General features: G+C 41.5%; 1 protein-coding gene across 1 annotated transcript in view; it reads left to right on the top strand.

The window, feature by feature from the left end:
• ABCA8 (ATP binding cassette subfamily A member 8) overlaps nucleotides 1-17,461 on the top strand; it is a 75,102-nt gene that overhangs the window by 27,189 nt on the left and 30,452 nt on the right. The window contains exons 11-20 of the mRNA XM_030296096.2: nucleotides 220-278; nucleotides 1,259-1,369; nucleotides 2,418-2,593; nucleotides 3,031-3,150; nucleotides 3,398-3,536; nucleotides 4,348-4,438; nucleotides 7,660-7,799; nucleotides 11,046-11,165; nucleotides 14,656-14,854; nucleotides 15,360-15,526. Of these exons, the coding sequence (XP_030151956.1) occupies nucleotides 220-278; nucleotides 1,259-1,369; nucleotides 2,418-2,593; nucleotides 3,031-3,150; nucleotides 3,398-3,536; nucleotides 4,348-4,438; nucleotides 7,660-7,799; nucleotides 11,046-11,165; nucleotides 14,656-14,854; nucleotides 15,360-15,526 (1,322 nt within the window). The remainder of the gene's footprint in view (nucleotides 1-219; nucleotides 279-1,258; nucleotides 1,370-2,417; nucleotides 2,594-3,030; nucleotides 3,151-3,397; nucleotides 3,537-4,347; nucleotides 4,439-7,659; nucleotides 7,800-11,045; nucleotides 11,166-14,655; nucleotides 14,855-15,359; nucleotides 15,527-17,461) is intronic.

Raw genomic sequence — 17,461 nt, 5'->3', positions numbered from 1 at the left:
AAAACTGCTCAGGTGAGGCTCATGTGCAGCCAGGACTGGGAAGCAGTATTCTAGCCGATTCTCTCTCACACAAGCATGACTTTATGAGGGTGAAATCTCATACCTTCCTGTACCCTGAAGATAAGATTCATCCAGTCCCGGCAACCAAACCAAGAATGACAAGCTGAAGAAAATTGTCACACCTTGAAATATCTTTTCTTTTCTTTTTTGTTTTTCCAGAATCAGGAATGTTACCAAAGAATATAAAGGAAAGTCGGGTAAAATAGAGGCTTTGAAGGGTAAGAAAAGAAGAACACTTCATTATAATGTTGATACTGATTTCCTCCTTTTAATTCAATTTTGTTGGTTGTGGTGGTGGTGGTGGGCAATCACTGGTGGCATTTCAGATTTGAAATGAGTCATTTGAGGGGCGCCCGGGGTGGCTCAGTCGGTTAAGCAACTGACTTCGGCTCAGGTCACGATCTCACGGTTCATGGGTTCGAGCCCTGCGTCGGGCTCTGTGCTGACAGCTCGGAGCCTGGAGCCTGCTTCGGATTCTGTGTCTCCCTCTCTCTGCCCCTCCCTCACTCGTGCTCTGTCTCTCTCTGTCTCAAACATAAATAAAATGTAAAAAAAAAAAAAAATGTAATGAGTCATTTGAGCCACACGATAAAATTCCCCTTCTAACACATTACTTTGCATAAAAGTTAGAAAACAGATTGATGATACGTTAGAATATATGTACTTGAAAGATGTATTGTGTAATACTGAGGTACTCTAAGGAAATCCTGGGTTTTTTTTTCCTACAAATCCAAACGTTTCTTCTGTAATTCCAAAACTGTTGCAGGGATTATATATTCTTCTGCTGTGCAAACAAAAAAGCAATGTATCTCAAAGGAACATTAGTCACATAGTGATCGACTGAATGATTAATCTGTTGTTTAGTCCATAAATATTCACATCCACCTACTTTATGCCAGGCCATGTCAATAAACCTAGGAGTATGAGACATGTTTCCTGCTGTGAAACCAAGTAATTTCAAAATTTCGGAACAGGGTAGACCTATAAACTTCCAAATGCGTGTTTTATTATTTTTATTTTGAATGTGACAACCCAGAGCATTCCTGTTTAGAAAACATGGCCATTCAAGGAAATAAAAAGGCAATCCATTAGTTCCATAATATAGTTTGGTTTGTAATTTTATCTTCCTTCCTGTCGCCCTACTTTTTTCCCTTCCTTCCTTTCTCCCATTCTTTTTTCCTTTCTTTTTTCTATCTAGGTCTGGTATTAGACATATATGAAGGCCAGATCACTGCAATACTTGGTCACAGTGGAGCCGGGAAATCAACACTGTTAAACATTCTTAGTGGGCTCTCAGTTCCCACCAAAGGTAAGAGGTTTTTCCCAAAGTCAGGTCGACGTATATATACAGATACCAGCTCTTACTGTAAAGTCCTTCTGATTGTTAATCACAAACACAAATAACTGTGGACAAATGGAAGTTAGTTCATAGAGTTAGTCTACAGAGGTATGCGATACTGGATTAATTCATATATGAAATTTGAGTCTTTCGTGAGAATCGGTTTCTTGATCATAAGTTACCCTTTCGCATTCGAACTTGTACCTGTTAGCTTTTGCTGCATAACAAGCATCCTCAAAATGAATGGCTTAACATAAAGATGTTTTATCATTTCTCACGATTCGGTGGGTTGACTGGCTCGTGTTTCCACCTGGACTGAGTTGTTGCTGGATGTTTTGGCATAGCCTCACTCACGTATGTGGGGCTTCAGTTAACAATGCTGCTCTTCTGTGTTTACACGGACTTTCATCTTCCGGGAGTCTGGTCAGGATTCTTCAGCCGGGGGTCTATGAGCCCAGAAGCCAAGAGAGGGCAGATACATCCCAGGGTGGAGGCAAATTCACAGCCTCTGCCTGGATCACGTTTCCTAAGATCGTTTATTATATCGCCAAGCCTAAATGTGAAGGGTGAAAAAATAGATAACATCTTGATGGTAAAGCTGCAGATGGGACTTTCTGTTTTCTTCCAGTATACCACACGACCAAAACAGAAGTTCATAATGCCTACGTTATATAAACCTTGGAGAGAAAATCGTGTATCTAAAATGTAATTGATAAATATATAGTGATTTTTCATCTAGATAGATCTTTCTTTTCTTAACTTTTTGTTTCATTTCCAGTTAGTTCACATACAGTGTAAAGTGAGTTTCAGGTATACAATATAGTGATTCGACACTTCATGCAACACCCAGGACTCCTTACGACAGCTGCACCCCTGAATCCCCATCACCTGTTTCACCCATCCCCCCCACCCACCTCCCCTCTGATAACCATCAGTTTGTTCTCTATAAGTAAGAGTCTGTCTAGAAAGATCTCAACTCAAGCATTCCTCTGATATTAACTCTTAGCCTTTATTATAGGTTCAGTCACCATTTATAATAATAAACTTTCAGAAATGGCTGACCTCGATAATATCAGCAAGCTCACTGGGATTTGTCCGCAATCCAACGTGCACTTTGATTTCCTCACCGTGAAAGAAAATCTCAGGCTGTTTGCTAAAATAAAAGGAATTCGGCCACATGAACTGGACAAAGAGGTACAGAAACATGTCAGAATTAATGTATGGGTCAAAAAGAGATTGTGAACTCTGTTTGTACTGAGTTCTTTATGCTTTCATTAAATTGTATTGGTGCAAATCACGTATAAGTGTTCGACGAAATCGAACTTAGATAACATCTATGTGTAACTTACAGCGTGCCAAGCAGTATCCTTAACTTCAAAGAGAATAATTGGCCGATTCCTCACAACCACTCTAAGAAATAAGTACTGTTACCATCCCCATTTTACACATGTGGAAACTGAGGTTCAGGATCAAGATTGTGCAGCTAGTTAAAGTGGAGTGGTATTCTAATCCAGGCAGCTGCCTCAGGTTCCATGCTTTGAGCCATTACACCTTACAGCCTTGCGTTTTCAAATTTAACAAGAAAAGAAACAAAATCTTGATTTGTGACATACAGCTTCTTATTCGGTTAGATACAAAGAGTTTTGCTGGAGTTGGAGATGAAAAACATCCAGAACGTCCTTGCTCAAAACTTAAGTGGCGGACAGAAAAGAAAACTCAGCTTTGCGATTGCCATTTTAGGAGATCCTCAGGTAAGTAAGTCAGACTAAATTTGGAGATGAATTCAAAATTTCAAAAATGAAACTTTGGTAGTGGTTCAAACCTTTTATTTGCAAAGGACATCTATGCCAAGGGATTGATGATAGAACGTGAAATATAAGAACAAAATCTTAACTACCGTATCCTTTTAAATTTATGTAAGTAATGTGGTTTCTGCGTGTTTTCTGGAAGAACCGTGCTTTACTGGAAACACACTTTATATACGTCCCTCCTCGGTAGGTTTTCCTATTGGACGAACCAACTGCGGGACTGGATCCCTTTTCAAGACACCTTGTGTGGAACCTCCTGAAGGAGTGGAAAGCAGACCGTGTGGTCCTCTTTAGTACCCAGTTCATGGATGAGGCTGACATCCTGGCTGGTAACTGCCGATTTCCTTTAAGTGTCATCATGAGGTCTTTATGAGACTTGGGAAATATGGATTTGTATCCTGAGCAGCTGTATTTTATAATCTGGTCATCTAGTTGTACCTAGCAATCCGAACAGCTGGTAATGATATGAACTGGGCCTGACGAGTCTCACTCCCAACCTTTTCCGTGTGTCTCCTAGAATTTTCTATCATTTGATGTTACAAGGGCATAATCTGCCAGGAAACTCAATTATTGTGAAGTGAGAGTCTGTATTCTAATACATTAATCCTTTTACTCAAAGTTAAGGTACACTGACTTGACATATTCGAATAATGGTTTGGTCCATTAAAATAGTGCAACAACAGTCTATATTAAAAGACGTATTCACATAACCTCCCGGAGTGGTTAGATGGTAAAACAATAGGCTAAAGTCTACAAGTAAGATTAAAGTGTGCCTGTTTCAATGAGTTTTTATGAAGCGCTGTATTTGAAAATGCAGGGGTGCCTGGGTGGCTCAGTCCGTTAAGCGTCCAACTCTTGATTTCAGCGCAGGTCATGATCTCACGGTTCATGAGGTCAAACCCTGCTTCAGGCTCTGCTCTAACAGCGTGGAACCTGCTTGGGATTCTCTCCCTCTCTCCCAGTCGCTCCCATGCCCTCTAAACCAACAAACCAACAGACAAATAAACAAATAAATAAACTTCAAACACACACAATAAAGAAAATGTGGAAGCTCCTCAATTAGAGTAGAATCATGGTTACCTCTTGGGAAAGAGTGGACGACTTCTTACGAAACTTTCTTCTTTGCTTCTTCCTTTTCAGATCGGAAAGTGTTTCTCTCCAGCGGGAAGCTGAAGTGTGCAGGCTCTTCTCTGTTCCTCAAGAAGAAATGGGGCATTGGATATCACTTAAGGTAGAGCCACATGAGGAGGCTGGGAAACTGAGAAAGGCACATGATGTAAGCACGATGTTTGATGGAATGAATACATTACAGCACAGGTGAAACTCTTTATTTGTCCCACACCGATATTTGCATGTGCCTATGTGGAGATATTTACACACATATATGGAATTGGTCTGTATATAGGAGAGAGGTTGAGGGGTAGATTTTAGAGACTGAAAATACAAGATAACAAAAAAGCCGAGATAAATGTGAGAGAAAATCCATCCACAGCACGCTGTTAAGGAAGGTTTGGATTGAAGGAACTTTCACGGCTGACACGTGGTATTATCCACCCTTCTCCCCGCTCACCCACGTGTTAACATCGTTTCTTGAGTAGGCTCCTTGCTTCTACTTGATCTCTCAGTGGGGCTGTTCACGTGCTTGCTCTTCTCTCCGTCCTCTTCATTTTATTTTTATCATTATTTTCAATCAACTGGGGTTGATGGAGTCATTCAGAGAGAAGATGCGTACCATCGTTGTATTTAAATCTTGAGTCTTTTGAGATAGAAACTATTGCTATTTTTATTCTACAGATAAACGTAGAGTGCCCCTAGGTTCGTAAGTGAGAGAGCCAGGAATTGAATCTGGATATTTTTAACTTTGAAGGCTAATATCCAGATCTGTATTTTAAATTAATGTTTATTTATGAATTAATGAATAACATGAATTAATGTTTATTCATGAATTGGTCAGTTTGTCAAAAGTATAGCTCTAACTTACGGCATCTGTAACTTAAATATATATATATGTGTGTGTGTGTGTGTATATATATATATATATATATGACACAAGAAACAAAAAAACATTAATGGCTCCATTTTATCTATCATAATCCAAATTTTGTTGTCATATGAAACTGGTGTGGCCCACCCTATTGTGACTTCCATATTACTCGCCTTTAGTTAAAAATTAAATATGCAGGGCGCCTGGGTGGCTCAGTTGGTTGAGTGTCTGACTCTTTATTTTGGCTCAGACTGATCTCACGGTCGTGGGATCGAGCCCCATGTCCGGCACGGCACTGAGGTTGGATGGAGCCTGCTTAAGATTTTCTCTCTGCCTCCCTCTGCCCCTCCCCCGCTCCTGTTCTCTCCCTGTCTCTCAAGAAAAAAAAGAAAGAAATACACATTGTTCATTGCACACGCCTGTCGTGACCTACATTTCCCCTTGTCGGAGGTTATTTCCAGAGGCTGGCAGTTTTCTTGGGTCGATTCCCGCCTGTTTTCGTCCTATGCAGTTATTTGAATGCTGTCTCGTGTAGCTTTTGCTAATCTTCCAGCTCCGTGTATCGTCCCGGTGTTTCATTTCCCCAGGCACATTGTTTGAGTTGCTTCTTGGAAATGAATTAAGCTCTCTGCAACTCGGTTTCCTCGCTTACCAAGTGGGCATAACAATTCCCAGTTGCAAGTAAAGGTCAGAGAAGAGCAAATGACGTCGCGCCTCATACAGAGCATCGAAACAGAACGTGTTCTCTAAGTAAAAAAACGCTGGTCAGGATCCCTGCATACCCGGGTGTTTAGGTATCGCCCGTGGCCTGCTTCCACGTTGCAGCAGCAATGTTGAAGATTTGCAGGAGAGACCGACTGGCCGCAAAGCCTAAAACATTTACCACGTATTCCGCTTTCAGAAACGAGCCTACTGCCCTCCATTTCTGAGCTATAGGCTCCCCGAGGAGGGTACATTTTCTGCTCCCTCAGTCCTCTCTGGTGCCCAGCACAAGTTGTTGTAAGTAACCAAGACGTATCTATTACATTGTTTTTATTTCAGGGGGCAGCAGCACCATGGAGAACAGTTACGATTTGCGGGGTGTTATTTAGTTATTTTTTTTTTGCTTCATTCTCTCAGTGAGTTTCACTGCCTCTAAAAATGGAAGGGATTCTCATTTGTTCTTAATACGCACCAGTAGGCGTAGTTTCGATGTAAGCGTTTGATCAAATAAAATAGCCATTTTTTTAAAAAGAAAGTTTATTTGTGTATGTTGAGATAGAGAGAATACAGGCAGGTGAGGGGCAGAGAGGAGAAACAGAAGCCCAAGCAGGCTCCGTGCCGTCAGCGCAGAACTTGGTGCGGGGCTCAAACCCACAAACCGTGAGACCGTGACCTGAACTGTGAGACCGTGACCTGAGCCGAAATCAAGAGTTGGATGCTCAACCGACTGAGCCACCAAGGTGCCCCTAAAAAAGCCTTGTTTAAAGGACTTACTAAGTACAGACATCACTATTACCCAGTTCTTCCGACAGCCTTAAACGTCAGGAATCGTTATTCCATTTTGCTAATGAGCAGACTGTCCAGATAGGGCAAGCAGCACACTTCAAACGGCAAAACCGAGTTTAGAAGGCAAGTCACTACTGGTATTTGTCTATTGTATACTTTAAAACCTGGACTCATACGTTTTTGTTTGTTTTTCTACATTACGGAAATACCCATGGTATTTTTTAATGGGTAGACTGTTCTTCTCTATGATTCTGTGTTCTTGGTCAAAGTTCTGGGGTTAGCACCGCAAAGAGAGCAAAAATCAGTGATCTCAACAACTCACACCCACATTCATCCACAATTCATTTCTGTCTGTACCCCATTTCCTTCAGAGCATTTACTACTATTGCATTTACTACTATTGCATTTACTACTAATCATTTATTTTTCTGTTTGTTTACTTGTTTTCTCCCTGTCTCCCCACCAGACAGTAAACTCCCTAAGAATAGGGCAGCGCTTTTATTCACCGCTGTACCCTCAGCATTTAGGGAAGTTTTTGTCACCTACTAAGAACTTAATAAATTTGTATGGAAGAGCCAGTTGAAGAACGGAAACTGTTTTGTCCCTGCCTATCAAAATCCCCTTCTGTTTTCCCAATACGGTAATCCTATTCAGCCAAATTAAACTCCCTTTGAAAAATCTTCACCATTTTCCACTTTGTGTAGTCCTGCTGTGTCCCTGCTGTCTCTACTCTGCCACTGTTCTCCTTTTAAGGACTTGAGTCAATATTAACTTGCTCTGGGCGTCATCTCTAAATAACCTGACCAGTGGTTCTGATTAGCTCCCTCTGCCTTCTCCTATTACATTTATACGATCTGAGATTTTTTCCCCTTTATTTCATGTTTGAATGGCCTATCTCTTGCATAGAAGTCATTTTCTTCATGCTATTGAAGACTGTGTCAAATAACATATATCTTTCTTTTTTATTTTTCAAACACCAGTTTGCAGTTGAATGAAATGTGTGTTCAGGAAAAAATAACATCGCTGGTTAAACAGCACATCCCCGATGCCAAATTATCAGCGGGAAGTGAAGGAAGACTTGTCTACACATTGCCCTTGGAAAGAACAAGTAAATTTCCAGGTAAGCACACTGTGAAATGAAATGTGTAAATAATATTTATAATCATAATGATAATTCTTACAGCATATATTGAGAGCTTACAATGTGTTCAGGCATTTGAAACATGATGCAAAGAATAAGACAGTGGTTGGATGATTTTATCGATTGTAGGAAATATTATATTTCAGTAGTTGCATTGCAATGTCTGGGCATTTCAGGGAACTCTTTAAGTCATTCATTCCCTCTGTGGTGCATAGCAGAATCTTCTAGTGTTCGTAACTGTGAATGAACACAAGTGGTTGAAAACGTCTGGCTTAGCCATTACGTTAAACAGCCCCGTGATTGGTCCTTTTCGTTCTCGACAGGATTTTTGTGATAGCTTTGGGGTTTTTATGCCAATACATAAAAGTTTACTTTAGGACCGCCATTTTGAATTCTTTGTCGGGTAAATCATAAAGCTTCATTTACGAAGGTCTGTTTCTGGAAGTTTGTCTTGTTTCTTTGTCGGGAGCATCTCCCACTGATGTCTCCTCTTCCTTCACACTCTGTGTGGATGTCTGCACATTATGTAAAGCGGGCACCTCTCCTGGGCTTCACAGGCTGGCTTTCTGAAGGAAAGGGGACACTGGCGATCAGCCTGGTCAGAGATTCCAGAGGGCTGCCATCAACTCTTTGGAAGCAGGCAGCTGTGTTTTTTGTGTGTGCTGAGCCAGAGAGTGAGTAATGGCACCACGTAAACTATAATAATCAGGTTTGTGTGATATCGGCAGAGTGATAGACACGTAGACAGAACGGAATAGAGAATCCAGAAACAGACCCACAGAGATACGCCAGGCCGATTTTCGACAGAAGTGGAAAAGCAATTCAACGGAGGAAAGATAACCTTTTCAACAAATGGGAGCACGTGGACCCACAGGCATAAACGTGAACCTTTATCTAAATCTTCTACCTTAGGTAGAAATCAGCTTAATATAAATCGTGGACTTAAAAGGAAAATGTAAAACCATAAAATGTTTTAAAAATAAGAGAAAAATCTTCAAGCCATGAAAACATATGCACACAGAACCCCTGTACGTGAATGTTTATGGCAGCTTTATCTGGAACAGACAGCAGCCGAAACCACCCAGATGCCCTTTAACAAGTAAAGGGTTCAATTCCAGAACTATTGTGACATTGCATTGCCACTCAGCAGTAAAAAGGAACAAGCCACCGACTGGCATATGCAACAACCTGGATGAATATTCAGAGAACCATCCTCAGTGGAAATAGCCAATCCTAAAAGAAAACATACTATGACTCAGTTTGTAGAACATTCTTGAAATGGCAGAATTATAAAAATGGAGGAGGGATTAATAGTTGCCATAGGGTTGGGGAAAGACGGAATGAGGAGAGATGGTTGCGGCTGTAAATGGGTAGCATGATCTTTGTGAGGATGGGAATATTATGTATCTTTTTCTTAAATGTCTATTTATTTATTTTGAGAGGGAGAGATATCGAGCACGAGCAGGGGAGGGGCAGAGAGAGAGGGGGAGAGAGAGAGAGAATCCCAAGCAGGCTGTGCACCGTCAGTGCAGACAGGGCCTGACGTGAGGCTCAAACCCGCAAACCATGAGATCATGACCTGAGCCAAAACCGAGAGTCGGACACTTAACCAACGGAGCCCCCCAGGCACCCCGGAAATGTGCTGTATCTCGATTGTATTTTCACTAGGGTGGTTGTGATCATTGTACTGTGGCTTTTTAAGATATTACCGTTGGGGGACACGGAGTGAAGGGTACAGATCTCTCTGTATTATTTTTTTTACAACTGCTTGGGAATCTAAAATGAGCTCAACATAACAAGGTGAATTAAAAGAGAAAGAAAAAGTGCATTTATTATATGTCATTCAGAAAACCTGCTCCCTGGTAGAGAGGCCCTCTAGGAGGGCCACACTGGATGGTGGAAGAAATTAACTGGGCCATACGTGTGGTTAACAGACACATAGATTAACCCCACGAAGTCATTCACATATACGTTTTATGGCGACAGCACAGACGCTCCTAAGAGCCATGGGCCGAGATGTTAATCAAATCCCGATTGATGTGTTTTCACAGTCGTTACAATTTGGAGGAGGTTTGTCCAATTTTAGGGAAAGTGAAGAATGATACAAACCACTCATTAGCAGTTTGAATCTCACCTCTTTCCTGCCTTTCCATACATAGGACTCTGATCAAGACAGAAAGCTTTTAACTTCTCCTTTTGCCCAGGGAGAAACTATAGGTGGAAGGCTCAGGACTTCTGTAATCCTGCTAGGATTTAAAATTAGGTTTCAATTCAGGCTTCATTTAATTAGCTGCTATTATTCAGATCCAGACAGGCAGAGACAGTGTTCATTATATTAAGAACAGTGGCTGATGCAAAAGTGGCTTTGGTCAACGAACTAAAGGGGGCAGGGACAGAGCATCGCTGGAGGAGGCACCAACCTCCAGTTTCCCACTACGACAAGATGCCCTGAGTCCGTTCTGCGTTCTTGATGACATCTTGTGAATTGTTTCTTCCACAGTCAAAAGCAGAAATAAAAAAAATTTAAAAAAAAATAAAAGATTTATTATTCATGTCCTTCCTTTAAAAAGTTTTTTGGAACTGAAGAAGGTTCTGTACCATCGTACCAATCCTCAAATAATTAGTTCTCTCTGTTTTGTTGGCTAAAGCACAAATGGCCCTGAAAAGAGTCTTCAGTTAATTAGAGTTGAAAAAACCCGGAGTTCCCCTGTTCATTAAATGTTAAAAGTTACCATAATTAAGTTAAAAACAAACTTCAAAATTTTTTTTTAAATTTTTTAAATGTTTATTTAGTTTTGAGAGAGAGAGAGAAAGAGAGGCAGAGCATGAACAGCGGAGGGGCAGAGAGAGAGGGAGACACAGGATCTGAAGCAGGCTCCGTCCAGGCTCTGAGCTGTCAGCGCAGAGCCCGACGTGGGGCTCGAACTCACAGACCGTGAGATCACGACCTGAGCCGAAGTCAGATGCTCAAACTGACCAACCTGGGCACCAACCTGGACACATAAATATAAATGACTATAAATTATTATTTGATCAAAGGAGGTTAATATATGAGCTGTCACAATATACATTTTAAAATACAGTATTTGAAGAGTAAGTACTTACTATGAAATGTTAGCTTTTAAATGTAAAGTTTTATTTCATACCTTTGTGCTTTGTCGCATGAAAAGTTGTCTTCACTTGTGATTTTCATAGTTTTGATTTGCTACTGTACGTGTTCTTCAGCACTTTACGAGGATATGGATAGGCGTCCTGGCCTTGGAATCGAGAATTACGGTGTTTCCATGACAACCTTGAACGAAGTGTTCCTGAAACTAGAAGGAAAATCAGCTGTTGATGAATCAGGTAAACAAAATGCGTGACTGATCGTGTCAAGGTATTCACAGCACCTAGTGCAGTATATATTTCCGTAGAACGCTGTTACATAGATGTGATTACAAAATGTGGGGTTCCGTGATGATCAAGGCCTTTCCTAGACAAGGATGAATGGAGCCAGACCGCATTCCTGTCACATTTTACCTTTCCCATCAACATTGCCTTGTTATCAAAGCTCGCCCATTTTCTTCTATCCAAGGCTCATTCATCCTTCGCCCCATTTCCCAAGAGCAATTTCAGACAAAACATGTATTATTTTTTAAAACTTTGTTTTTAATGTTTTTAAACATTTTTTTTTTGGGGGCGCCTGGGTGGCGCAGTCGGTTAAGCGTCCGACTTCAGCCAGGTCACGATCTCGCGGTCTGTGAGTTCGAGCCCCGCGTCGGGCTCTGGGCTGATGGCTCAGAGCCTGGAGCCTGTTTCCGGTTCTGTGTCTCCCTCTCTCTCTGCCCCTCCCCCATTCATGCTCTGTCTCTCTCTGTCCCAAAAATAAATAAACATTGAAAAAAAAAAATTTAAACATTTTTTTTTTTTACATTTATTTATTTCTGGGAGACAGAGAGAGATAGAGCGTCAGTGGGGGAGGGGCAGAGAGAGAGGGAGACGCAGAATCCGAAACAGGCTCCGGGCTCCGAGCCGTCAGCCCAGAGCCCGACGCGGGGCTCGAACTCACGGACCGCGAGATCATACCCTGAGCCGAAGTCGGAGGCTTAACCGACGGAGCCACCCAGGTGCCCCAATGTTTATTTATTTTTGAGAGAGAAAGAGAGACAGAGCATCAGCAGGGGAGGAGCAGAGAGAGGGAGACACAGAATCCGAAGCAGGCTCCAGCCTCTGAGCTGTCAGCACATTTATTTTATTTATTTTAAATTCATTAAATTTATTTTAAGTGTATTTATTTGAAATTCCTCCTGGTTTCTGATGAGAAGTCAGCTTTAGATTTTACAGAGAATATCTTGTGGGCGATAACTTGTTTTTTCCCCCTGCTGCTTTCAAGATCCTTTTTTTTTTTTTTTTTTGTCCTTGGCTTTTGACACCTTGACTGTGATGTCTTTAGGTGTCGATCTCACATTTATCCCACTGGGAGTCTAGTGAATTTCTTATATGTGTAGTGAATGTTTTTCATCGAATGTGGGAAGTTGTTAGCCATTATTTTTTCAACTATAATTTCTGACCCTTTTTCTCTAAACTCTGCGTCTGGAACTCCCATTAACCCAGTATATGTGGTCATGCATGTTAGAATGCTTGATCGTGTCTCCCATTTCTCTGAGACTTTTTTTTTTTTCATTATGTTTTCTTTCTGTTCTTTAAACTAAATTATCTCACTTTTGGGTCATGTTCACTGATTTCTTTCTTCCGCCGAAAGAAATCTGTGGAGCTTTTATTTTTTTCAGTGAACTTTTTTTTTTTAATGGTTGTTTATTTTTGAGACAGAGAGAGACGGAGCATGAACGGGGGAGGGTCAGAGAGAGAGAGGGAGACACAGAATCCGAAGCAAGCTCCAGGCTCTGAGCTGTCAGCACAGAGCCCGACGTGGGGCTCGAACTCACAAACTGTGAGATCACGGCCTGAGGCGAAGTCGGACGCTTAACCGACTGAGCCACCCAGGGGCCCCTTCAGTGAACTTTTAAAATAGGTTCATGCACTTTTCAACTCAAATCTCTATTTGGTTATCTTAAATAATTTTTACATCTCTAATTATATCCCCTATTTGATGAGACATTATTGAAATACAGTAAAACTTTGGTTTGTGAGCATAATTTGTTTCGGAAATGTACTTGTAATCCAAAGCACTCATCTATCAAAGCGAATTTCAGGAACCATTGGCTCAGTTGTGATCATGTGACGCTTGGCACCACATTGTATTCATACTGCAAGGCACCACTCATGTATCAAGTTAAAATTTATTGGAAACGTTTGCTTGTCTCACTAAACAAGTTACTTGCAGTCCAAGGTTTTCCTGTACTTGGTGATTTATAAATGCGTCATTCGATGTACAAACATTTGTGGATTTCCTAGATGTTATTGCTGTTGACACATAAATCATATTCCAGCACAGGCAAAATTCTAGAGCTCCCTCTGTTATACAGCCCCAAATTTCTCAACAAGAAATGATATCTACCTGATTTTCAGCTTGCTATCACTTTTTGTTTACTTGTTTTTGGGGGTTTTCGGCTTTTCTGCTACTGGGGAGTGAACCTGACTCTCCATCCTTGACCATGGCTTACCATGCCTTGGGAGATCTCTCCACCTTTCCACCCTACACCCAGATGTCAGCATGCCAGTGTATTGTACCCAGCCAAGATCCATTCTACCTCAGTTTATCTCTTTCTGCTCGTGTGTCCTGTAGCCAGCCCCTGGTGGATTTCCTTCACAGAGGAAGACCCCATGTACCTTGACGATGTCTTCCACAAGTAAAGAGTCTATGCACTTTAGCATGGATCTTTCTCAGCTTTTCCTTCCCATCTCCAGCCTTTGGTGTGCTGTTCCCATGTATTTGGTGAAGTTCTCATGGGAAAGGATTGGTAAATGATGTAAATTCATTTTGGGACTTGAGTACCACGTGACTCTCGTCTGTCCTACCAGCCCATATGTGACCATAAGAGTTTGTTCAATGCCCTCTCCTTATTCATATCTAAAGTGGTTCTTTCCTTTTCCCATGCCCCTAGGATGAAAGGAGCCTTGGGTATCATCTCCCTCTGAATGAGTCTTCCCTTTATGGAAAAAAAAATTTTTTTTTTTATTTTCTTTATGCTCTTATCTGATGGGTTAAAAATAACTGGTATATTCTCTTGGTAAGAGAGGTGACAGTCTCTTGGAAGCAGGAGATCCCTGAATTATTCTTTTAATATACTGTTGGCCCCTACCTTGTATAAGATCTTTACATCTTCTTCAATAGTAACTGGAATGGTGTGTTTTTGTGTCTGTGGTTGAACATTTATGGGTGTGTGCTTTCTGAGGTTTGATATCAGGCTTGTTTTAACACCATACAATGGACAGCATCCTGAGTCTCCAAAGACTGTCGGGCATATATATACAAGAGTGCAGCCTCCAGTGGTGCGAACAGATTTGAAATCCCACCAGTGCCAACAATTAACGGTTAATCCCGTTTGTAGCATGTCAATTCGTAGGTTGTTTCTCTAGGCGAACACCTGAGATTATTTTTCCCTTGCAAGTGACACCTATAGGCACCCTACGATCTCGCGTATTTGCCCTGACCTCTTGAATGTGTTGTCTGTAGCCAAATGATGGAAGATCTCCTTTCTACTCCTTTTGTTCAAGGCATCAAACTTCCATGCATGTTTCTCGCTCATGGCGGCTGCCAATAGCACCACACAACGCCCACGGTTACGCAGAAGACTCTAGCAGTGTGGACGACACAAGCTCCTACATGCAGTAGGCTCCATAACGTCCAACTGAAGCCCAGTTTTATGAATTGCGTTTTTTTCGTATTTTGCAGATATTGCCACGTGGGGAGAAGCCCCGTCAGAAAGAGCTGGAGATACAGAGAGGCTTGTTGAGACAGAGCAAGTTCTCAGTTCGCTTAATGAGATAAGCCAGACCATAGGCGGAATGGCTCTTTGGAGACAGCAAATCTGTGCGATCGCAAGGGTTCGCTTCTTGAAATTAAAGCATGAAAGGAAAGCTCTTTTATCACTGTGAGTGTCAGAGTGCCATGGGGGCCGGGGGGGGGGGGGGGGGTTCAGTCGATACATTAAGAAAACAAATCTAAGATGTAAAAGTGAGAGAAGACCAGCAAAAAATAAAAATAAGGTGGGGGGGGGGGGGCGCCTGGGTGGCTCAGTCGGTTAAGGGTCCGACTTTGGCTCAGGTCACCATCTCACGGTTTGTGGGTTCGAGCCTCACTTCAGGCTCTGTGCTGACAGCTCAGAGCCTGGAGCCTGCTTTGGATTCTGGGTCTCCCTCTCGCTCTGCCCCTCCGCCACTCACGCTTTGTCTCTCTCTGTCTCTGAAAAATGAATAAACCTTTTAAAAAATGTAATTTTAGGGGTAGGCAAAGGGCAAAATACTCAAGAAAAGAGTCCGAGAGCTCTGTGTTGAATTTCCATAAATTCTTGATGGTATCACGTTCTGATCTGCTCAGGCAGCTTTAAAGGTTAAGAAATGACTGTGCATTCACACTGGCACTTTTCTTCTGGGTAGGCTCTTGATTCTCGGATTTGGAGTTTGCCCTCTTCTCACGGAGATCATCACCATGAAAGTGTATCAACAGAGCTACACTTGGGAACTTTCTCCTCGTTTGTACTTCCTGGCTCCTGGACAACAGCCACGTGATCCTCTCACCGGATTACTGATCATCAACAAAACAGGTAATAATGTGGCGAATACTCCATTCCCAAGTGCATTCACGGTTAAGAGAAACATAAAGCATGCGAGAGAGAAAAAGAAACTTTTGACTTCCTCCATATAAAACTGTTTATGAGGCTTGAGGAGGGTGAGTGCAAGTCCAGGAAGGTAAAGGGACTAGGAAAGGACTTGCCAAGGAGACATAAACTTTCTGGTGGCTGTGGGCAAAATGAAAGCATTTGTATCAAAAAAACACATTTGTGGGGCGCCTGGATGGCTCAGTCAGTTAAGCATCCAACTCTTGATTTCAGCTCAGGTCATGCTCTCACAGTTCATGAGTTCAAGCCCCGTGTTGGGTTCTGTGCTGACAGCGCGGAGCCTGCTTGGGATTCTCTATTTCTGTTTCCCTCTCTCTCTCTCTCTCTCTCTCTCTCTCTGCCCCTCCCCTGCTCAACCTTTATCTTTCTCTCTCAGAATAAATAAATAAACATTTAAAAAGACACATTTGTTGGGGCGCCTGGGTGGCTCAGTCGGTAAAGCGGCCGACTTCGGCTCAGGTCATGATCTCGCGGTCCGTGAGTTCAAGCCCCGCGTCGGGCTCTGTGCTGACAGCTCAGAGCCTGGAGTCTGTTTTAGATTCTGTGTCTCCCTCTCTCTGACCCTCCCCCGTTCATGCTCTGTCTCTCTCTGTCTCAAAAATAAATAAACATTAAAAAAAAAAATTAAAAAAAAAAAGACACATTTGTAACAGCTGGAGCTAGAATTCATGTGCTATTCCATTTATTCCAAGGATACAGTCCAGTGGTTTTCAGTGTATTTCACAGAATTGTGTAACTCTCAGTACAATTCATTTTTTTGGAATATTTTTATATCAAAACTTTTTTTTAAAAAATTTTTTAAAGAATATTTTTATCTCAAAAAGAAATCCCATGCTCATGAGTACTCATTGCCACTTACTCTTCCCCAGCTCTGAGAAACCACAAAATTTCTGTTTCTACAGATCTCTGTTACCCTGGACATTTAATATAAGTAGAATTACACAACATATGATCTTTTATGACCGACTTCATTCCCTTAGCGTGATGTTTTCCAGGTTCATCTATGTTGTAGCATGTTTCAGTATTTTTTTAATTGTGGAAGAATTCCATTGTGGGAATATGCTACATTTTCTTTTTCATCAGATGATGGATAGTTTCTCCAAATTATTGGTTATTATGAGTAATGCTGCTATAAATGTCCATGTACAGGTTTTTGTATGAACATACATATTTTTTTCACTTCTTTGGGGTATAAAACCCAGAAATGGAATTGTTGGGTCATATGGTGGCTATATTTAACCTTTTGAGGAAAGGCCAAAGTTCTTTGAACGGGCTGCCCCAATTTACGTTTATGCCAGCAATTTGTGAGGGTTCCAATTTCTACACATTTTCACCCAAACTTGTTATTTCCTGACTTTTTTTTTTTTGTCATACTCATCTTCGTATGAATCAAGTAGTATCTTGTAGTTTGATTTGCATTTTGCTAATAGCTACTGACCTTAGGCATCTGCCCATGTGCTTACTGGCCAGTTGTATATCTGTCTTTGCAGAAGTGCCTTTTTTCTTCCTATTTAAACAATGAATCATATGTCCTTTTTATTGAATCCTAAGTGTTCTTTATATATTCTAGATACAAGTCTCTTATCGCATGCAATAGATCCTCATCATTCACGGGTTATGTACTTGCAGACTTCTCTAGTCAGTAAAACTTATTTGTGACCCCAAAACCAATACTCATGGCTCTTTTGTAATCATTCACACACATGCTCAGATCAGTGGACAGTTTGAGTCACCTGATACACACTTTCCAGCTGAAGTGATACTCTGTTTCCTTGTTCAGCTCTCATACTGTAACTAAATATCCTTTCTGTAGTCTATTGAATGCTACGTTTTCCACCCAAGTAGAGTGCACAAGTGCTT

This window comes from Lynx canadensis, chromosome E1 (assembly GCF_007474595.2).
Source record: "Lynx canadensis isolate LIC74 chromosome E1, mLynCan4.pri.v2, whole genome shotgun sequence".
Classification (NCBI taxonomy): Eukaryota; Metazoa; Chordata; class Mammalia; order Carnivora; family Felidae; genus Lynx; species Lynx canadensis.
This window is presented reverse-complemented; position numbering and strand designations above follow the sequence as displayed.